The sequence below is a fragment of the Pseudophryne corroboree genome, chromosome 10 (genome assembly GCF_028390025.1).
Source record: "Pseudophryne corroboree isolate aPseCor3 chromosome 10, aPseCor3.hap2, whole genome shotgun sequence".
In the NCBI taxonomy this organism is placed as follows: domain Eukaryota; kingdom Metazoa; phylum Chordata; class Amphibia; order Anura; family Myobatrachidae; genus Pseudophryne; species Pseudophryne corroboree.
Window position 1 is genome coordinate 324,682,401 of NC_086453.1, and position 23,719 is coordinate 324,706,119.

General features: G+C 47.2%; 2 protein-coding genes across 2 annotated transcripts in view; both read left to right on the top strand.

The window, feature by feature from the left end:
* LOC134965330 (mucin-3B-like) overlaps positions 1–9,693 on the top strand; it is a 133,878-nt gene extending 124,185 nt beyond the window's left edge. The window contains exons 7-8 of the mRNA XM_063941803.1: positions 55–1,719; positions 9,563–9,693. Coding sequence (XP_063797873.1) covers positions 55–1,719; positions 9,563–9,693 — 1,796 coding nt within the window. The remainder of the gene's footprint in view (positions 1–54; positions 1,720–9,562) is intronic.
* Positions 9,694–12,604: 2,911 nt separating this feature from the next.
* LOC134965332 (mucin-3B-like) overlaps positions 12,605–23,719 on the top strand; it is a 65,506-nt gene continuing 54,391 nt past the window's right edge. Inside the window, exons 1-4 of the mRNA XM_063941804.1 lie at positions 12,605–12,688; positions 20,731–20,795; positions 21,985–22,172; positions 23,503–23,665. Coding sequence (XP_063797874.1) covers positions 12,605–12,688; positions 20,731–20,795; positions 21,985–22,172; positions 23,503–23,665 — 500 coding nt within the window. The remainder of the gene's footprint in view (positions 12,689–20,730; positions 20,796–21,984; positions 22,173–23,502; positions 23,666–23,719) is intronic.

Genomic DNA, 23,719 nt, shown 5'->3' on the forward strand with positions numbered 1-23,719 from the left:
CAACCTTTCAAATATCTGAAACAAGTCTTAACACATTACCCATTTCTTCTTCAGAACTGTCTATTGTCAGCACAATAGAGAATGCACAGAGCACGCAGACACCATCTTCTTCTACAGAATCTTCCATGATATCTTCATCACTGACTGAAACTTTAATCATTACAAATACTCCAACAGAAGCTGCATATTTAAAAACATCAGCACATACATCAACACCAGTTATATCAAGTGAATCTACACCTCTGATGTCTGCAGTTACATTTGGACAACCATTTACAGCTTTTAGTATATCAAGTAACTTTTATGACCAATCAACTGGTCTAGAGAGTACATCATCAACACCCTTTACGCCATCTACACCATCTACAATTTCACCTGTGTCATCTTCTCCAATGGAAACTAGTCCAAGTATATCCCCAATTGGTTCTACAGAAAGTTCACATATAAGTACGATCACTACTGCTCCTAGTACCCACTCACCATCTTTACTTACAGAATCAACATTTGTATCTTCTACAACTATTGGAACCTCAAGTAATATAAATATTAAAGCACAGACTGTATTTACAACAACTTCAGAGAAAACATCGACACATTTTGTTTCAAGTGAATCATCCACACCTCAGCCATCTGCCAGTAGCTCTGACAGTACAACTGTAACTTCAATTGCAGGTAGTACCCATGCACAATTCACTCTGACAGAGCGCTCATCAGCAAAATCAATTCCCACTTATTCACCATCTGCCTCATCAACCTTATCGGTGCCAATTCTTTCTTCATCAGAAACTATTCTCAGTATCTCAACAAAAGCATCTACAGAAATCTCATCCTCTGACAATACAGCAAAGATGTCGAATACCCAAGAAACATCTTCATCAACAGCATTTTCACTGTTATCTGCCTTAGCTTTCAGTACTTCTAGTAATAGAGGATCTCAAACAGAATTGCCATCTACAGGAATTTCAGGATCAAAACAGGTTGTTTCAAGTAAACCATTTACACCTTTTGGATCAACTGTTAGTAGTATAGAGAGTGCATCATCAACACCTATTTTTACTTCATCGTCATCTGCAGCAGTATCAAGTGCAATTACAGAAAATTATTTTATCAGTACAATCGCAACTGTAGATCATACTGAGAGCTCATCATCAAAAGTCATCTTAAATTCTTCACCATCTACAACTCCATCTGTGCTGACTTCATCTACAGGATCTTCTGCTTCCAGTACAAAATTTCCTGCACAGAGTACAGACACACTCCCCTTAGCAAATGAATCTACTTTTTCAGCTTCACAGACACTCATTGCTTCAAGCACCTCAACTATACAAATAAATTTGGGATCTACAACAACTGGAGAACAAGCATCGATCAAAAATGAGACCTCTCCAGTAGATTTTTTTTCAACAGAATCTAGCAGTACTGTTGATAAAACTTCAAGCACAATGCATATAATGTCACAACCGATGACATCATATTCACCTTCAAAGATGTCATCAGCATCGTATACATCAACACTTGAAAGTACTTTGAGTAATTCACCAAGTTTATCTACTGAAGCCTCTATACTTAGTACAATAGCTTCTTTGCAGAGCTTATCAGGAAGACCACGTTCTACTGGATTGAGAAGTTCAACTTTTAAAAGTTCTGCAACTATGTGTGCTCCACATACAAGTGGAGAAAACTGTGAAAATGGGGACAATATTGTAAGCATCACAATAGGTAAAACCACTGGAGATTATTTACTCATGTTACACAGTTTGGATTGATAGCTTTTTGAGTTGTTGCATGTGAATCTTTAGATCGTATGGAATTATGTTTAGTTTTACTTGTGAACTTGAAGATTGGTACCACTATGCAAAATTTGCAGACTTTTCAGAGTTTCAATCTAAAGTTCTGCAGGAATGCAGGGCCTGATTCAGAGATGGAAAAAATAAGAATTTACTTACCGATAATTCTATTTCTCGGAGTCCGTAGTGGATGCTGGGGTTCCTGAAAGGACCATGGGGAATAGCGGCTCCGCAGGAGACAGGGCACAAAAGTAAAGCTTTCCGATCAGGTGGTGTGCACTGGCTCCTCCCCCTATGACCCTCCTCCAAGCCAGTTAGGTACTGTGCCCGGACGAGCGTACACAATAAGGGAGGAATTTTGAATCCCGGGTAAGACTCATACCAGCCACACCAATCACACCGTACAACTTGTGATCTAAACCCAGTTAACAGTATGATAACAGCGGAGCCTCTGAAAAGATGGCTCACAACAATAATAACCCGATTTTTGTAACTATGTACAAGTATTGCAGATAATCCGCACTTGGGATGGGCGCCCAGCATCCACTACGGACTCCGAGAAATAGAATTATCGGTAAGTAAATTCTTATTTTCTCTATCGTCCTAGTGGATGCTGGGGTTCCTGAAAGGACCATGGGGATTATACCAAAGCTCCCAAACGGGCGGGAGAGTGCGGATGACTCTGCAGCACCGAATGAGAGAACTCCAGGTCCTCCTTAGCCAGGGTATCAAATTTGTAGGATTTTACAAACGTGTTTGCCCCTGACTAAATAACCGCTCGGCAAAGTTGTAAAGCCGAGACCCCTCGGGCAGCCGCCCAAGATGAGCCCACCTTCCTTGTGGAATGGGCATTTACATATTTTGGCTGTGGCAGGCCTGCCACAGAATGTGCAAGCTGAATTGTATTACACATCCAACTAGCAATAGTCTGCTTAAAAGCAAGAGCACCCAGTTTGTTGGGTGCATACAGGATAACAGCAAGTCAGTTTTCCTGACTCCAGCCGTCCTGGAACCTATATTTTCAGGGCCCTGACAACATCTAGCAACTTGGAGTCCTCCAAGTCCCTAGTAGGTGCAAGGCACCACAATAAGCTGGTTCAGGTGAAACACTGACACCACCTTAGGGAGAGAACTGGGGACGAGTCCGCAGCTCTGCCCTGTCCGAATGGACAAACAAATATGGGCTTTTTTGAGAAAAAAACCACCAATTTGACACTCGCCTGGTCCAGGCCAGGGCCAAGAACATGGTCACTTTTCATGTGAGATGCTTCAAATCCACAGATTTGACTGGTTTTAAACCAATGTGATTTGAAGAATCCCAGAACTACGTTGAGATCCCACAGTGCCACTGGAGGCACAAAAGAGGGTTGTATATGCAATACTCCCTTGACAAAGTTCTGGACTTCAGGAACTGAAGCCAATTCTTTCTGGAAGAAAATTGACAGGGCCGAAATTTGAACCTTAATGGACCCCAATTTGAGGCCCATAGACACTCCTGTTTGCAGGAAATGCAGGAATCGACCGAGTTGAAATTTCTTTGTGGGGCCTTCCTGGCCTCACACCACGCAACATATTTTCGCCACATGTGGTGATAATGTTGTGCGGTCACCTCCTTTCTGGCTTTGACCAGGGTAGGAATGACCTCTTCCGGAATGCCTTTTTCCCTTAGGATCCGGCGTTCCACCGCCATGCCAACAAACGCAGCTGCGGTAAGTCTTGGAACAGACATGGTACTTGCTGAAGCAAGTCCCTTCTTAGCGGCAGAGGCCATAAGACCTCTGTAAACATCTCTTGAAGTTCCGGGTACCAAGTCCTTCTTGGCCAATCCGGAGCCATGAGTATAGTTCTTACTCCTCTACGTCTTATAATTCTCAGCACCTTAGGTATGAGAAGCAGAGGAGGGAACACATACACCGACTGGTACACCCACGGTGTTACCAGAACGTCCACAGCTATTGCCTGAGGGTCTCTTGACCTGGCGCAATACCTGTCCCGTTGTTTGTTCAGACGGGACGCCATCATGTCCACCTTTGGTATTTCCCAACGGTTTACAATCATGTGGAAAAAACTTCCCGATGAAGTTTCCACTCTCCCGGGTGGAGGTCGTGCCTGCTGAGGAAGTCTGCTTCCCAGTTTCCATTCCCGGGATGAAACACTGCTGACAGTGCTATCACATGATTTTCCGCCCAGCGAAAAGTCCTTGCAGTTTTTGCCATTGCCCTCCTGCTTCTTGTGTCGCCCTGTCTGTTTACGTGGGCGACTGCCGTGATGTTTTTCCCACTGGATCAATACCGGCTGACCTTGAAGCAGAGGTCTTGCTAAGCTTAGAGCATTATAAATTTACCCTTAGCTCCAGTATATTTATGTGGAGAAAAGTCTCCAGACTTGATCACACTCCCTGGAAATTTTTTCCTTGTGTGACTGCTCCCCAGCCTCTCGGGCTGGGCTCCGTGGTCACCAGCATCCAATCCTGAATGCCGAATCTGCGGCCCTCTAGAAGATGAGCACTCTATAACCACCACAGGAGAGACACCCTTGTCCTTGGATATAGGGTTATCCGCTGATGCATCTGAAGATGCGATCCGGACCATTTGTCCAGCAGATCCCACTGAAAAGTTCTTGCGTGAAATCTGCCGAATGGAATTGCTTCGTAGGAAGCCACCATTTTCTACCAGGACCCTTGTGCAATGATGCACTGTTTTTAGGAGGTTCCTGACTAGCTCGGATAACTCCCTGGCTTTCTCTTTCGGGAGAAACACCTTTTTCTGGACTGTGTCCAGAATCATCCCTAGGCACAGCAGACGTGTCGTCGGGATCAGCTGCGATTTTGGAATATTTAGAATCCACCCGTGCTGTTGTAGCAGTATCCGAGATAGTGCTACTCCTACCTCCAACTGTTCCCTGGACTATGCCCTTATCAGGAGATCGTCCAAGTAAGGGATAATTAAGATGCCTTTTCTTCGAAGAAGAATCATCATTTCGGCCATTACCTTAGTAAAGACCCGGGGTGCCGTGGACAATCCAAACGGCAGCGTCTGAAACTGATAGTGACAGTTCTGCACCACGAACCTGAGGTACCCTTAGTGAGAAGGGCAAATTTGGGACATAGAGGTAAGCATCCCTGATGTCCCGGGACCCTATATAGTCCCCTTCTTCCTGTTCGTTATCACTGCTCTGAGTGACTCCATCTTGATTTGAACCTTTGTAAGTGTTCAAAAAAATTTTTAGATTTAGAATAAGTCTCACCTAGCCTTCTGGCTTCAGTACCACAATATAGTGTGGAATAATACCCCTTTTCTTGTAGTAGGAGGGGTAATTTAATTATCACCTGCTGGGAATACAGCTTGTGAATTTTTTCCCATACTGCCTCCTTGTCGGAGGGAGACCTTGGTAAAGCAGACTTCAGGAGCCTGCGAAGGGGAAACGTCTCGACATTCCAATCTGTACCCCTGGGATTCTACTTGTAGGATCCAGGGGTCCTGTACGGTCTCAGCGCCATGCTGAGAACTTGTCAGAAGCGGTGGAACGCTTCTGTTCCTGGGAATGGGCTGCCTGCTGCAGTCTTCTTCCCTTTCCTCTATCCCTGGGCAGATATGATCTTATAGGGACGAAAGGACTGAGGCTGAAAAGACGGTGTCTTTTTCTGCAGAGATGTGACTTAGGGTAAAAACGGTGGATTTTCCAGCAGTTGCCGTGGCCACCAGGTCCGATGGACCGACCCCAAATAACTCCTCTTCCTTTATACGGCAATACACCTTTGTGCCGTTTGAAATCTGCATCACCTGACCACTGTCGTGTCCATAACATCTTCTGGCAGTTATGGACATCGCATTTACTCTTGATGCCAGAGTGCAAATATCCCTCTGTGCATCTCGCATATATAGAAATGCATCCTTTAAATGCTCTATAGTCAATAAAATACTGTCCCTGTCAAGGGTATCAATATTTTTAGTCAGGGAATCCGACCAAGCCACCCCAGCTCTGCACATCCAGGCTGAGGCGATCGCTGGTCGCAGTATAACACCAGTATGTGTGTATATACTTTTTATGATATTTTCCAGCCTCCTGTCAGCTGGTCCTTGAGGACGGCCCTATCTATAGACGGTACCGCTACTTGTTTTGATAAGCGTGTGAGCGCCTTATCCACCCTAAGGGGTGTTTCCCAACGCGCCCTAACTTCTGGCGGGAAAGGGTATACCGCCCATAATTTTCTATCGGGGGGAACCCACGCATCATCACACACTTTATTTAATTTATCTGATTCAGGAAAAACTATGGTAGTTTTTTCACATCCCACATAATACCCTCTTTGTGGTACTTGTAGTATCAGAAATATGTAACACCTCCTTCATTGCCTTTAACGTGTGGCCCTAATAAGGAATACGTTTGTTTATTCACCGTCGACACTGGATTCAGTGTCCCTGTCTGTGTCTGTGTCGACCGACTAAAGTAAACGGGCGTTTTAAAACCCCTGACGGTGTTTTTGAGACGTCTGGACCGGTACTAATTGTTTGTCGGCCGTCTCATGTCGTCAACCGACCTTGCAGCGTGTTGACATTATCACGTAATTCCCTAAATAAGCCATCCATTCCGGTGTCGACTCCCTAGAGAGTGACATCACCATTACAGGCAATTGCTCCGCCTCCTCACCAACATCGTCCTCCTACATGTCGACACACACGTACCGACACACAGCACACACACAGGGAATGCTCTGATAGAGGACAGGACCCACTAGCCCTTTGGAGAGACAGAGGGAGAGTTTGCCAGCACACACCAAAAACGCTATAATTATATAGGGACAACCTTATATAAGTGTTTTCCCTTATAGCATCTTTTTTATATATTTCTAACGCCAAATTAGTGCCCCCCCTCTCTGTTTTAACCCTGTTTCTGTAGTGCAGTGCAGGGGAGAGCCTGGGAGCCTTCCCTCCAGCCTTTCTGTGAGGGAAAATGGCGCTGTGTGCTGAGGAGATAGGCCCCGCCCCTTTTTCGGCGGCCTCGTCTCCCGCTCTTAACGGATTCTGGCAGGGGTTAAATATCTCCATATAGCCTCCGGAGGCTATATGTGAGGTATTTTTAGCCAAAATAGGTTTTCATTTGCCTCCCAGGGCGCCCCCCTCCCAGCGCCCTGCACCCTCAGTGACTGCCGTGTGAAGTGTGCTGAGAGGAAAATGGCGCACAGCTGCAGTGCTGTGCGCTACCTTTAGAAGACTGAGGAGTCTTCTGCCGCCGATTCTGGACCTCTTCTTATTTCAGCATCTGCAAGGGGGCCGGCGGCAAGGCTCCGGTGACCATCCAGGCTGTACCTGTGATCGTCCCTCTGGAGCTGATGTCCAGTAGCCAAGAAGCCAATCCATCCTGCACGCAGGTGAGTTCACTACTTCTCCGCTAAGTCCCTCGTTGCAGTGATCCTGTTGCCAGCAGGACTCACTGTAAAATAAAAAACCTAAGCTAAACTTTTCTAAGCAGCTCTTTAGGAGAGCCACCTAGATTGCACCCTTCTCGGCCGGGCACAAAAATCTAACTGGCTTGGAGGAGGGTTATAGGGGGAGGAGCCAGTGCACACCACCTGATCGGAAAGCTTTACTTTTGTGCCCTGTCTCCTGCGGAGCCGCTATTCCCCATGGTCCTTTCAGGAACCCCAGCATCCACTAGGACGATAGAGAAAGTAGGAGTTTGAACACAGTGGCAGTGCTAAAATATGCTAATGCATCAGGAGGGGACTTGTGTAAGTAGATGCCTCCTGCTGTCTTCTGTGATGCAGCATCGGATCACTCTGTGAGAACATCAGTCATCTGAGTAACCCTTAGAAAGGCCAGGGAATCGCACAGCCGGGGCCAGTGAAAATATATCCAAAGACACTTGGCATGCCAGAAAATGGAGCCAACTATGGTGGCCAATCCCAGGATCGTGATCGGTGGGATCCCGGGGTTTAGGCCAAAAATTGGCCGGGATTCAATCCCAGGATTGGAACTTCCAATCCTGGGGATTTCGGGATTAGCCAGTCCACTGTTTTTTTTCAGTCCCGGGCGGCGTTTAAACTCTTCAGCAGGCTTAGATGCTGTCCGGCTCCCACTGCCCCCGGATGTGTGTACTGTGCAGCGTGACATGATGTCAGAGGTCACACTGTACAGTCTGATGCAAGCCGCCTGTGCCGCCGTCCGCCGCCTGCAGCCAGTGAACCCTTTCATCCTTCTTTCCAGGATGGGGTGGGCTGGGCATGTTCGGAGGAGGGGGAAAATCACTGAAGATTTTAATTTTTAAATCTTCAACCCATTCCCGGGATTGACCATTTTTCAATCCCGGTACCTGGAATTGAAAAATATGCCCAGGATTGGCCTCCCTAGAGCCAACATCCCCTGTTTTCTGAAAATGTCCATTGCCACCCCTATCCTGCCTCCAAAGTCCAAACAGGACGTGGCTTAGGGGTCACTGTTACAGTCATAACAGACACACGCACAGTACAGATCCGGTGCATGCGTAGATTACAAAATCGAAGATGTACGTAAACCATAGGGTTTGCTGTACATCTCTGAATTAGGCTGATAGAGAGATAAAATTTTTGCAGACAACAAGACATTTCTTCCAAAATCATTTTACATTTGACAGCAGACATCATTGCTGAACACACTTACGGGTTATGTTGAGTTGAAAGTAAAATAGGCATACATTACTCATAAGAAACATGCACGGGAAAGCAGCATATCTCTTACCCATATGCAGAGCGGTTATGTATCAATTAGCTCCTAACTGTCAGTTTTAACCACCTGTAAACTAACAGGAGCTGATTGGTTGGTACTTTTTTGACCATTTAGCAATGAGTTTATCATTGCGTATGATAAATGGTGCTCCAGCCAATCAGCTCCTGTCATGTGTTTGAAATGAAAAATGACAGTTGGGAGCTGCTTGGCTGGAGCACCAGTTATCATATGCAACAAGTTTTAAATAGCTAAAACTCATTGATAAATGGGCCCCTTGAGTTCTCTCCACTTTATCTCTCTCCAAGCTTTGATAATTTTCCCCCTTTTGTATGATTTGTAACCAAAGCCATAACTAGATACTGTATTTTGTGCCCTGATCAAGAAATCACCATCACCCCCTAAATGCAGTAGCTGTAAATGTGCATTCGGCTGAAATAAAAAGACCCCTTGTATAACTGATTGTGCTCCCCAACCACTTACCATGTCCATCTTTATTTACTTACCGTCATTTTCTGTTCATTCTTTTTCCACCTTTGTCTGGAGAAGACAAGGCTCACGATTTTCCTCTTTGCAGTTCCTGGAGCTGCAACCTGTTCTTCATCAGGCTTGTCTTTTTAGGAGATGGGATTTCCCATTGTCACTAGTGCAGCACCAACACAGTGCGTACACTGGGAGCGGGTGGAGCAAGCAGGGACATATGTCACTTGCAGGTTGGATGAGCAAGAGCATCATGGTCTGGGCTGGTGCATGCAGTGGTTGTGCCAAACTCAGAGTCGATCCACCCTCTCTATGCCCTTGTTTGTAACTCTGGCACTGCTAAGTTTTATGGCCCCTTAGAAATCAACAATGATGATGATGATGAGGATAATATTGGAATGCCCTCAAAATGGGCATTCTAATAGTGTGTGTGTGTGTGTGTGTGTGTGTGTGTGTGTGTGTGTGTGTGTGTGTGTGTGTGTGTTTCATTATCGTTAGTTGATAAAGGCTTTTAAAAAAAGAGTTAGCTCTCCATATAACAACCAATTGGTGGATTTGTTCTATAAGATAAACAATAATTCACTCTATTCACAGGAAACGCTCCAAAAAGGAAAGTAACTGTGATTGTTTCATTAAATGCAAATTTCACTCAAGAGCTACAAAACAGATCTTCTGGAGAGTACAGCAACCTTGAAGCTAAAATCATCCAGGTAAGAACGTATTAGAATGTATCTTGAATAAAGGTCGCACCTTCCATCTTTTTGTATCACAATAATTAACCAAATTATTCCAATTTCTACGTTCTAATCTCTTATATAATAAAAAATGCTATTTAAAACTTGTAAGGTCCCTGATTTAAATATTTTTAACAGTAGCTGTTTGTGGGAGATACACATAGACACAGGCACTAAACTAGTTACTCACTCCTGGCAGCTGGTGACTCCAAGCATAGTGCTAGTTCCTGGCTCTGGGAAGCTGGTAACCACAAGCATAGTACTAGTTCCTGGTTCTGGGCAGCTGGTGGCCACAAGCATAGTGTTAATTCCTGGCTCTGGGCATTATGTGACCTCAAGCATACAGTAGTGCTAGTTCCTGGCTCTGGGCAGCTGGGTACCACAAGCATAGTGCTAGTTTCTGGCTCTGGGCAGCTGGTGACCACAAGCATAGTGCTAGTTCCTGGCACTAAGTAACTGGTGACCACAGACATAGTGGTAGTTCCTGACTCTGTGCAGCTGGGTACCACATGCAAAGTGCTAGTTCCTGGCTCTGGGCAGCTGAGTACGATAAGCATAGTGCTAGTTCCTGGCTCTGTGCAGCTGGGTACCACAAGCATAGTGCTAATTTATGGTTCTGGGAGCAGGTGACCACAAGCATAGTGCTGATTCCTGTTTCTGGACAGCTGGTGAACACAAGCATAATGATAGTTCCTGGCACTAAGTAACTGGTGATCACAGGCATACTGATAGCTCATGGCTCTGGGCAGATGGTGACCACAAGTATAGCGGTAGTTCCTGGCTCTGGACAGCTGGTGACCACAAGTATAGTGGTAGTTCCTGGCTCTGGACAGCTGGTGACCACAAGCATAGTGATAGTTCCTGGCTCTGGACAGCTGGTGACCACAAGCATAGTGATAGCTCATGGCTCTGGGCAGCTGGTGACCACAAGCATAGTCATAGCTCATGGCTCTGGGCAGCTGGTGACCACAAGCATAGTGCTAGTTCTTGGTTCTGGGCAGCTGGTGGCCACAAGCATAGTGTTAATTCCTGGCTCTGGGCATCAGGTGACCTCAAGCATACAGTAGTGCTAGTTCCTGGCTCTGAGCAGCTGGGTACCACAAGCATAGTGCTAGTTCCTGGCTCTGTGCAGCTGGGTACCACAAGCATAGTGCTAGTTCATGGCTCTGGGCAACAGGTGACCACAAGCATAGTGCTAGTTCCTGGCTCTGGGCAGCTGGTGACCACAAGCATAATGATATTTCCTGGCACTAAGTAACGTGACCACAGGCATGGTGGTAGTTCCTGGCTCTGTGCAGCTGGGTACCACATGCAAAGTGCTAGCTCCTGGCTCTGGAAAGTTGGGTACGACAAGCATAGTGCTAGTTCCTGGCTCTGTGCAGCTGGGTACCACAATCATAGTGCTAATTTATGGTTCTGGGGAGCAGGTGACCACAAGCATAGTGCTGATTTCTGTTTCTGGACAGCTGATGAACACAAGCATAATGATAGTTCCTGGCACTAAGTAACTGGTGACCACAGGCATACTGATAGCTCATGGCTCTGGGCAGATGGTGACCACAAGTATAGCGGTAGTTCCTGGCTCTGGACAGCTGGTGACCACAAGTATAGAGGTTGTTCCTGGCTCTGGACAGCTGGTTACCACAAGCATAGTGATAGTTCCTGGCTCTGGACAGCTGGTGACCACAAGCATAGTGATAGTTCATGGTTCTGGGCAGCCAGTGACCACAAGCATAGTGATAGCTCATGGCTCTGGGCAGCTGGTGACCACAAGCATAGTCATAGCTCATGGCTCTGGGCAGCTGGTGACCACAAGCATAGTGCTAGTTCCTGGCTCTGGGCATCAGGTGGCCACAAGCATAGTGTTAATTCCAGGCTCTGTGCAGCTGGGTACCACAAGCATAGTGCTAGTTCATGGCTCTGGGCAACAGGTGACCACAAGCATAGTGCTAGTTCCTGGCTCTGGGCAGCTGGTGACCACAAGCATAATGATAGTTCCTGGCACTAAGTAACTGGTGACCACAGGCATACTGATAGCTCATGGCTCTGGGCAGCTGGTGACCACAAGTATAGCGGTATTTCCTGGCTCTGGACAGCTGGTGACTACAAGCATAGTGATAGTTCATGGCTCTGGGCAGCCAGTGACCACAAGCATAGTGATAGCTCATGGCTCTGGGCAGCTGGTGACCACAAGCATAGTCACAGCTCATGGCTCTGGGCAGCTGGTGACCACAAGCATAGTGCTAGTTCCTGGTTCTGAGAAGCTGGTGGCCACAAGCATAGTGTTAATTCCTGGCTCTGGGCATCAGGTGACCTCAAGCATACAGTAGTGCTAGTTCCTGGCTCTGAGCAGCTGGGTACCACAAGCAAAGTGCTAGTTCCTGGCTCTGTGCAGCTGGGTACCACAAGCATAGTGCTAGTTCCTGGCTCTGTGCAGCTGGGTACCACAAGCATAGTGCTAGTTCATGGCTCTGGGCAACAGGTATCCACAAGCATAGTGCTAGTTCCTGGCTCTGGGCAGCTGGTGACCACAAGCATAATGATAGTTCCTGGCACTAAGTAACTGGTGACCACAGGCATACTGATAGCTCATGGCTCTGGGCAGCTGGTGACCACAAGTATAGTGGTAGTTCCTGGCTCTGGACAGCTGGTGACCACAAGCATAGTGATAGTTCATGGCTCTGGGCAGCCAGTGACCACAAGCATAGTGATAGCTCATGGCTCTGGGCAGCTGGGGACCACAAGCACAGTAATAGCTCATGGCTCTGGGCAGCTGGTGACCACAAGCATAGTGGTAGTTCCTGGCTCTGGGCAGCTGGTGAACACAAGCATAATGATAGTTCCTGGCACTAAGTAACTGGTGACCACAGGCATAGTGATAGTTCATGGCTCTGGGCAGCCAATGACCACAAGCATAGTCATAGCTCATGGCTCTGGGCAGCTGGTGACCACAAGCATAGTGCTAGTTCCTGGCTCAGGGCAGATGGTGACAATAAGCATAGTTCCATTTTTTGACTCTAGAGGCAAACATACATACACACACACACACACAGTTATCATGGGTTCAATAAACTAATTAATGTAAGCTGACGAACATCTCCATGATAAGATCCAATTTCACATATATACCTACAACAGCTGCTTCCCCACTGCTCCCCATAACCCTATTGAGGCGAGTTACATTAAACAACAGCATATATATGACAGAGATGTCATTATAATAAGTCTTACAATTCCAGAGCACAAGAGTTTAAGGGAAACTGCTCCTGGTCCACATTAACATATGATAAAGTTGATCTTTTTAAAGTAAATGTACATAAATATGTAGACAGATCTGATTGCCTGCAGTACTCATTAGATTTCAGGACACCCATGGACATGATTTGCCCAAAGGTCTAGGTTTTTCGACACCCTAGGCAAAACTTTGGCCTGTGCCCCCCCCCCTCCCCCCCCCCACACACACACACACACACACCTTCCCCACACCGAACACCAGAACCCACTTTACAGTCCTTCAGGTGAAAGTGTGGAGATAGCATCTTAGAAGTTCATAGAAGTTTAACAGCCACTGTCGGCATTAAGTTTAACAAGGATGCATCTTTCTGAGGTATCCTTCATTTTGTGATAAGCAGACTCAGGGCTGCCCCACCAGATCCTGGCACCCCTTGCAGCTGCCTAATGGTAGAACTTTCCCTGGACCTACAGTATAAAACCCTCCATCATACTTTGTAACATTGCTTTCCAAAGAAGGACAGTGAGCAGTTCGGGTTTTTTTTACAACAATGCCATTTATTATATTGCACACAGTGAAGTGTGCAGCAGCACAACTACACCCAACCCCGCACAATTTGGGATGAATATCCTAATCACGGGACTATCCTCCAAACTCGATGCACCAAAATCAGGACGGTTGGGAGGCCAATTGGCACTGCCACTAAAATCACTGTTTGCAAGTGGATGGCTGAGCAGCACTGACCTCTCACACACTGCTTCAGTTCACCTTCTGTCTTCTCCTGATAGTTGGGTGAAGTCTGATCTAGTACGGAACTAGCAAAACCGCATATGCACAAGAGGCTTTGACAGGAGAGATGCACACCTGCTGTGGCCGCATCAGCAAACCCCGCCACTATGGTAGTCCTACTTTGAATAAGGATTAGTAACTCCTAAGACAGTTGTTATTATTATTTATTATTATTATCCTTTACTTATATGGCGCCACATGGGATCCGTAGCACCCAATTACAGAGTAAACAAATAAGCAAAACATGAAGACAGTAACTTACAGTTCAATACAATATAGGACAAGTACAGGGTATATAAACATAGCTGCGTCAGTAAACAGCACTGAAATAAGTATCAGTGTGGCAGAGAACTGAAGGATTTGAGGCCTAATTCAGACCTGATCGCTCGCTGCGATCAGTTAGTCGCCACCTACAGGGCAGTGTATTGTAGCTTTGCAAGTGTACCAACGCATGTGCAGCCGAGCAGTACAAAAAAGTTTTGTGCAGTGTCTGAGTTGCCCAGAACTTACTCAGCCACTACGATCACTTCAACCTGTCCGGGCCCGGAATTGACGTCAGACACCCGCCCTGCAAACGCTTGGGTTTTTCCAACCACTCCCAGAAAAATGGTCAGTTGCCACCCACAAACGCCTTCTTCCTGTCAATCTCCTTGCGATTGGCTGTGCGAATGGATTCTTCGTAAAACCCATCGCACAGCAACGATCCGCTTTGTATCCGTGCAACGCGCCTGCGCATTGCGGTGCAAACGCATGTGCAGTTCTGACCTGATCGCAGCACAGTGAAAAAACCTAGCGTGCGATCAGGTTTGAATGACCCCCTTGGTGCCATCAAAGGGAGTATTGAAAAGATGATAGGTTAAGTAAGAGACGTAAAAGCACATGAGGGAAGAGGACCCTGCTCGTGAGAGCTTACATTCTGAAGGGGAGAGGCACACAGACAGGGGTGATAGGGTAGAAAGTGAGTGTGGGCCACAGAAGGCTTAGGATGAGATTTGGCTGGGTTTGGTGAAGAAGTGGGTCTTGAGAGCCCGTTTGAAGTTTTGTAGAGAGGTGGAGAGTCTGAGGGGGGGGGGGGGGGGGGGGAGGTACAGAATTCCAGAGAAATGGAGCAGCACGTGCCAAAATCTTGGAGGTAAGAGTGGGAGGAGGTAATCAGAAGGCAGGAGAGGCGGTGTGCATTAGCAGAGCGAAGAGGACGGGTGGGAGTGTAAAGGAAGATAAGGTCAGAGATGTAACTGGGAGAGGAGTGGGTGAGGGCTTTGTAAGTGAGTGTGAGAAGTTTGAAATGGATTCTGAAGGGGAAGGGAAGCCAGTGAAGGGCTAGTAAACTTGATATTTTTTCCAGTTTACAAGCGATTTATCCGTAGATAAATGCTCCTGAAGTTGAAACAAACATTGACCTTGCAGGTGGAACCTGAAGAAATACTAAATTATAAATGTAACAATCTTTCTCTAACGTCCTAAGTGGATGCTGGGGACTCCGTCAGGACCATGGGGAATAGCGGCTCCGCAGGAGACAGGGCACAAAAGTAAAAGCTTTAGGATCAGGTGGTGTGCACTGGCTCCTCCCCCTATGACCCTCCTCCAAGCCTCAGTTAAGATTTTGTGCCCGGCCGAGAAGGGTGCAATCTAGGTGGCTCTCCTAAAGAGCTGCTTAGAGTAAAAGTTTTGTTAGGTTTTTTATTTTCAGTGAGTCCTGCTGGCAACAGGCTCACTGCTACGAGGGACTTAGGGGAGAGAAGTGAACTCACCTGCGTGCAGGATGGATTGGCTTCTTAGGCTACTGGACACCATTAGCTCCAGAGGGAGTCGGAACACAGGTCTCACCCTGGGGTTCGTCCCGGAGCCGCGCCGCCGACCCCCTTGCAGATGCCGAAAAGTGAAGAGGTCCAGAAACCGGCGGCAGAAGACTCTTCAGTCTTCATAAGGTAGCGCACTGCACTGCAGCTGTGCGCCATTGTTGTCAGCACACTTCACACAGCGGTCACGGAGGGTGCAGGGCGTTGGGGGGGCGCCCTGGGCAGCAATGTATAATACCTTATTCTGGCTAAAAATACATCACATATAGCCCCTGGGGGCTATATGGATGTATTTAACCCCTGCCAGGTCTCAGAAAAACGGGAGAAGAAGCCCGCCGAAAAGGGGGCGGGGCCTATTCTCCTCAGCACACAGCGCCATTTTCCCTCACAGAAATGCTGGTGGGAAGGCTCCCAGGCTCTCCCCTGCACTGCACTACAGAAACAGGGTTAAAACAGAGAGGGGGGGCACTTATTTGGCGATATGTATATATATATTAAAATGCTATAAGGGAAAGACACTTATATAAAGGTTGTCCCTGTATAATTATAGCGTTTTTGGTGTGTGCTGGCAAACTCTCCCTCTGTCTCCCCAAAGGGCTAGTGGGGTCCTGTCCTCTATCACTCTCTAGGGAGTCGACACCGGAATGGATGGCTTATTTAAGGAATTACGTGATAATGTCAACACGCTGCAAGGTCGGTTGACGACATGAGACGGCCGGCAAACAAATTAGTACCTGTCCAGGCGTCTCAAACACCGTCAGGGGCTGTAAAACGCTCATTTACCTCAGTCGGTCGACACAGACACAGAAACGGACACTGACTCCAGTGTCGACGGTGAAGAAACAAACGTATTTTCCTTTAGGGCCACACGTTACATGTTAAGGGCAATGAAGGAGGTGTTACATATTTCTGATACTACAAGTACCACAAAGAAGGGTATTATGTGGGGTGTGAAAAAACTACCTGTAGTTTTTCCTGAATCAGATAAATTAAATGAAGTGTGTGATGATGAGTGGGTTTCCCCCGATAGAAAATTATTGGCGGTATACCTTTTCCCGCCAGAAACACCCTTTAGGGTGGATAAGGCGCTCACACGCTTATCAAAACAAGTGGCGGTACCGTCTCCAGATAGGGCCGCCCTCAAGGAGCCAGCTGAGAGGCTGGAAAATATCCTAAAAAGGTATATACACACATACTGGTGTTATACTGCGACCAGCGATCGCCTCAACCTGGATGTGCAGCGCTGGGGTGGCTTGGTCGGATTCCCTGACTGAAAATATTGATACCCTTGACAGGGACAGTATTTTATTGACTATAGAGCATTTAAAGGATGCATTTCTATATATGCGAGATGCACAGAGGGATATTTGCACTCTGGCATCAAGAGTAAGTGCGATGTCCATATCTGCCAGAAGATGTTTATGGACACGACAGTGGTCAGGTGATGCAGATTCCAAACGGCACATGGAAGTATTGCCGTATAAAGGGGAGGAGTTATTTGGGGTCGGTCCATCGGACCTGGTGGCCACGGCAACAGCTGGAAAATCCACCTTTTTTACCCCAAGTCACATCTCAGCAGAAAAAGACACCGTCTTTTCAGCCTCAGTCCTTTCGTCCCCATAAGGGCAAGCGGGCAAAAGGCCAGTCATATCTGCCCAGGGATAGAGGAAAGGGTAGAAGACTGCAGCAGGCAGCCCATTCCCAGGAACAGAGCCCTCCACCGCTTCTACTAAGTCCTCAGCATGACGCTGGGTCCGTACAAGCGGACTCAGGTGCGGTGGGGGGTCGTCTCAAGAGTTTCAGCGCGTAGTGGGCTCACTCGCAAGTGGACCCCTGGATCCTACAAGTAGTATCCCAGGGGTACAGATTGGAAATTCGAGACGTCTCCCCCTCGCAGGCTCCTGATGTCTGTTTTACCAACGTCTTCCTCCGACAGGGAGGCAGTATTGGAAACAATTCACAAGCTGTATTCCCAGCAGGTGATAATCAAAGTACCCCTCCTACAACAAGGAAAGGGGTATTATTCCACACTATATTGTGGTACTGAAGCCGGACGGCTCGGTGAGACCTATTCTAAATGGATAATTTTTGAACACTTACATACAAAGGTTCAAATCAAGATGGAGTCACTCAGAGCAGTGATAGCGAACCAATAGGGTGTCCCTGGACATCAAGGATGCTTACCTCCATGTACCAAATTGCCCTTCTCACCAAGGGTACCTCAGGTTCGTGGTACGGAACTGTCACTATCAGTTTCAGACGCTGCCGTTTGGATTGTCCACGGCACCCCGGGTCTTTACCAAAGTAATGGCCGAAATGATGATTCTTCTTCAAAGAAAAGGCGTCTTAATTATCCCTTACTTGGACGATCTCCTGATAAGGGCAGGGTCCAGAGAACAGTTGGAAGTCGGAGTAGCACTATCTCAAGTAGTTCTACGACAGCACGGGTGGATTTTAAATATCCAAAATCGCAGCCGTTTCCGACGACACGTCTGCTGTTCCTAGGGATGGTTCTGGACACAGTCCAGAAAAAGGTGTTTCTCCCGGAGGAGAAAGCCAGGGAGTTATCCGAGCTAGTCAGGAACCTCCTAAAACCAGGAAAAGTGTCAGTGCATCATTGCACAAGAGTCCTGGGAAAAATGGTGGCTTATTACGAAGCGATTCCATTCGGCAGATTCCACGCAAGAACTTTTCAGTGGGATCTGCTGGACAAATGGTCCGGATCGCATCTTCAGATGCATCAGCGGATAACCTTATCTCCAAGGACAAGGGTGTCTCTCCTGTGGTGGTTACAGAGTGCTCATCTTCTAGAGGGCCGCAGATTCGGCATTCAGGATTGGATGCTGGTGACCACGGAGGCCAGCCTGAGAGGCTGGGGAGCAGTCACACAAGGAAAAAATTTCCAGGGAGTGTGATCAAGTCTGGAGACTTTTCTCCACATAAATATACTGGAGCTAAGGGCAATTTACAATGCTCTAAGCTTAGCAAGACCTCTGCTTCAAGGTCAGCCGGTATTGATCCAGTGGGACAACAACACGGCAGTCGCCCACGTAAACAGACAGGGCGGCACAAGAAGCAGGAGGGCAATGGCAGAAACTGCAAGGATTTTTCGCTGGGCGGAAAATCATGTGATAGCACTGTCAGCAGTGTTAATTCCGGGAGTGGACAACTGGGAAGCAGACTTCCTCAGCACAACCTCCACCCGGGAGAGTGGGGACTTCATCGGGAAGTCTTCCACATGATTGTGAACCGTTGGGAAAGACCAAAGGTGGACATGATGGCGTCCCGCCTGAACAAAAAAACTGGACAAGTATTGCGCCAGGTCAAAAGACCCTCAGGCAATAGCTGTGGACGTTCTGGTAACACCGTGGGTGTACCAATCGGTGTATGTCTTACCTCCTCTGCTTCTCATACCCAAGGTATTGAGAATTATAAGACGTAGAGGAGTAAGAACTATACTCGTGGCTCCGGATTGGCCAAGAAGGACTTGGTACCCGGAACTTCAAGAGATGCTCACAGAGGACTCATGGCCTCTGCCGCTAAGAAGGGACTTGTTTCAGCAAGTACCATGTCTGTTCCAAGACTTACCGCGGCTGCGTTTGACGGCATGGCGGTTGAACGCCGGATCCTAAGGGAAAAAGGCATTCCGGAAGAGGTCATTCCTACCCTGGTCAAAGCCAGGAAGGAGGTGACTGCACAACATTATCACCACATGTGGCGAAAATATGTTGCGTGGTGTGAGGCCAGGAAGGCCCCACGAAGAAATTTCAACTCGTCGTTTCCTGCATTCCTGCAAACAGGAGTGTCTATGGGCCTCAAATTGGGGTCCATTAAGGTTCCAATTTCGGCCCTGTCGATTTTCTTCCAAAAAAAAAGAATTGGCTTCAGTTCCTGAAGTCCAGAAGTTTGTCAAGGGAGTGCTGCATATACAACCCCCTTTTGTGCCTCCAGTGGCACTGTGGGATCTCAACGTAGTTCTGGGATTCCTCAAATCACATTGGTTTAAACCGCTCAAATCTGTGGATTTGAAATATTTCACAGGGAAAGTGACCATGCGGTTGGCCCTGGCCTCGGCCAGGCGAGTGTCAGAATTGGCGGCGTTTGTCTCACAAAAGCCCATATCTGATTGTCCATTCGGACAGGGCAGAGCTGCGGACTCGTCCCCAGTTTCTCCCTAAGGTGGTGTCAGTGTTTCACCTGAACCAGCTTATTGTGGTACCTGCGGCTACTAGGGACTTGGAGGACTCCAAGTTGCTAGATGTTGTCAGGGCCCTGAAAATATAGTTTCCAGGACGACTGGAGTCAGGAAAACTGACTTGCTGTTATCCTGTATGCACCCAACAAACTGGGTGCTCTTGCTTCTAAGCAGACGATTGCTAGATTGGATGTGTAGTACAATTCAGCTTGCACATTCTGTGGCAGGCATGCCACAGCCAAAATATGTAAATGCCCATTTCACAAGGAAGGTGGGCTCATCTTGGGCGGCTGCCCGAGGGCTCTCGGCTTTACAACTTTGCCGAGCTGATACTTGGTCAGGGGCACACCCTGACTGAGGAGGACCTGGAGTTCTCTCATTCGGTGCTGCAGAGTCATCCGCACTCTCCCGCCCGTTTGGGAGCTTTGGTATAATCCCCATGGTCCTGACGGAGTCCCCAGCATCCACTTAGGACGTTAGAGAAAATAAGAATTTACTTACCGATAATTCTATTTCTCGTAGTCCGTAGTGGATGCTGGGCGCCCATCCCAAGTGCGGATTGTCTGCAATACTTGTACATAGTTATTGTTACAAAAATCGGGTTATTATTGTTGTGAGCCATCTTTTCAGAGGCTCCGCTGTTATCATGCTGTTACCTGGGTTCAGATCACAGGTTGTACAGTGTGATTGGTGTGGCTGGTATGAGTCTTACCCGGGATTCAAAATCCTTCCTTATTGTGTACGCTCGTCCGGGCACAGTATCCTAACTGAGGCTTGGAGGAGGGTCATAGGGGGAGGAGCCAGTGCACACCACCTGATCCTAAAGCTTTTACTTTTGTGCCCTGTCTCCTGCGGAGCCGCTATTCCCCATGGTCCTGACGGAGTCCCCAGCATCCACTACGGACTACGAGAAATAGAATTATCGGTAAGTAAATTCTTATTATAATGAACATATCTTAAATAAACGTATAGATTAAGCAACTGATTTTTTTTTTTTATCTGTATTTTTTCAGGTCTTCGTCCCATTATATACAAGCGCATCAGAGTACTTTGTAAATATGACCGTAAATGATTTCAGGTATGTTTACCTCATTTTTCCTTTCAGAAACTTCACCCTCTAAGTTTCAAGCTGTTGGAAATATGACTACCCTTACAATGGGCAATTGTAATACAGATGGAGTAGAATTTATTGCAATGAATGATGTACCATTTTTAAGTGGAAAGCTACTATTTTGTGATGGATCTCTAATAAACAGATGAGGCAATTTAAGATGACGGGAAAGCAAATAAATTGGGACGTTTTGCTCCCTTCCTATCTATAATTCAGTACACATACAAGATAGAAAATATTCATCTTAAATTTAAAAAATCCCTTTAATCCTGAGGTACAAAATGTTTTCCCCTTGAATTCTCTTATACATTGTATCTACTACCATACGGGATCAGTACGGGAAGTCAGCGGACGGGATCCCGACATTCGAAATACCGACGTTGGGATCCCGATTTCACAGAAGCCGACAGGGGTGAGTAGGGGGTGCTATACCATTTCCCCTACCCCCGAACTCTAACCCTCCGTATCCGCTGCCTAACGCTAACCACCCCTTAGTGCCTAACCCAGACCTTCCCCCCGTCAGTGCCTAAACCAATCCTTTCATCCCCACAGCCTAAACATAACACTCGGAGGGGGTGCCTAACCCCCTTCCGCACACCCTAATGGGGCGCTGCATAGCCCTAACCATCCCCCGCAGCCTAAACCTAATCCCTCCCCCCACACACCGTGCGCAGCTTACCTCCTCCTCAGTGGCGCTGTATGAGGACATTTGGCATCCCTGCTGTGGGGATTCTGATGCCGGGATGGCAGTGTCGGCATTCCTGACTGCATCCCTACCATACACGCCATTATGCGTCTACATTTATGACTTCTAAGGGGTAGATTTACCAAAGCTTCAAAAACACAAAAGTAAGGTGTTGCCCATTGCAGCCAATCAGATTCAAGTTTTCACTTCTTTATTACATTCTAGAAAATGATACAGAGACTCTGATTGGTTGTTATAGGCTACCCAACCATTTGTCTGTTTTAGAAGTTTTAGTAAATCTGAGTCTTTTATTAGAGGGTAACATTTAGTACCGTTCTTACCATTTGTGAAGATTTGTCACTATTGTATTATACTGTATATGAAAATATTAACCAGCTCCCAAGTTGCAGGTACAGTAATTACTATTGTAGGTGATCATTTCTTTTTGCTTTATTTATTTATTTGTTGCAGTCCAGGAAGCATCATTGTAAACACAACCGGAGAGTACGAATACCCCAATAGTCGGACGGGTATCGACTTTATAAACAATAACTTGACCAGTACTGTTCTGTCTGTGTTTTCAAATGGACTGAACGCAACTGAACTCAGTTCAACTGCCAGTGTTAAGAATGTTACAGCTGGGCCTGTGCAGATAGCAAGTAAGTATCTTTCATTTGTGCAAGTATGGAAACTATAAGGGCTATTACACACGCTCCGGTTTTCCCCGGATGGCAAAAAGCCGGACAAACTTTGTCCGGCTTTTTGCCATCCAGGAGGGTCTTTCGCACACAACGGCTTTGAGCCGTGTATAATTCCGTGCGCATGCGCAGCGGCAGCGGCTAAAAAAAAGTGTGTGAAAGCTCCCCTTCACACACACGGTCCACTGCATACACAGACGGCCCGGCAGCCGGACCTTCCAGTGGATATTTCCGGCAGCCGTGCCGGGGCCATGCCATGTGAAAGGACACATTGCTCTGTATGTGTCTCAGCAGTACGTTAAAAAGCCATCTGGGATTTTGCTGGGCAGCGGGAGCCGGCGTGTGTGTTACAGCCCTAAGCCTGTAATCAGTGCCGGATTAAGGCTGGTGGGGGCCCAAGGAAACAAGGTTGTGGGGTCCCCCACTACTAAAATTGCTGCCACCTCACCCCACGTGATACACACAACACATTACCTGGACATGACGGAGGACAGCACTGGAGCAGGAGACGAAGGATTTCCCTTCACTATCCCATGAGACTGTACATGGAGGAGCTCCTCAGCAGCCACTGTTTATGAACAGCTGAGCCACCAGAAGGAGACTGCTCCAATTGAAGAAGCAGTGTGTGGGGGCCCCTAATGTGTGGATGCCCTAGGACGGCTGCCCCTGTCGCCCCTCCCTTATTCCGGCCCTGCCTGTAATGTATCCTCACTAACCTATTAACACTTTGGATCTTATTCAACTTCAGTTGCAGTTTTGCTATTTTAAAATTGCTGACAGCGATGCATTCGCAATTCAATTGTGATCGCAACGCTGAATTGTAGATGTACCCCAGCCTCTGCAGCCTAGCTGCAAAGGCAGGCACAGAGCAGCCATTTTTTGGGTCACAGCAGCCGCGTGTGATGTCATGTGGCTGTCCCAAACCTGCACCCATTTCCGACGGCACCCCCCGCAACGCCGAGTTGATGCCCCACAATGCCACGTCACCATCCCAGGCTGCCCCATGAATGCCTCTGCCTGTCAATCAGTCAGAGGTGTTCGCACAAGTGAGATGCGATCAACTCTGACGGCTCGTGCACTGGGCATAAATAGTTTGCGATGCGATCCATACTGAATAAGGCCCTTTTGCTGGTTTTAGTATAATGGAATCCTCCCGGGGTGTAATCCTCTGGCTCCCCCCACTCAGTTATAATGTTGTTTTGGTGATATTACACAAAATAAAGGTGTTTTGAAAATATAAGAAAGATCTTAAACAATAATTTAACTGTTTGTTTTTTGTCCTTTTGTACAGATATAACTCAGATGGAACCCTATGTGAATTGTACTATAAATTTTGCTGACTACACTGTGCAGTGCAATGAGACTTGTATATGTGTTGGACCCTGTACTCAGAATAATGGTAATTGCTCGAATGGCACAACATGCTACAACCGAGTAAATGGACCCACTTGCATGTAAGTGATCCTCAGTCTACAGATGTGTGAACTTACAACTAGCCTCCATGCACA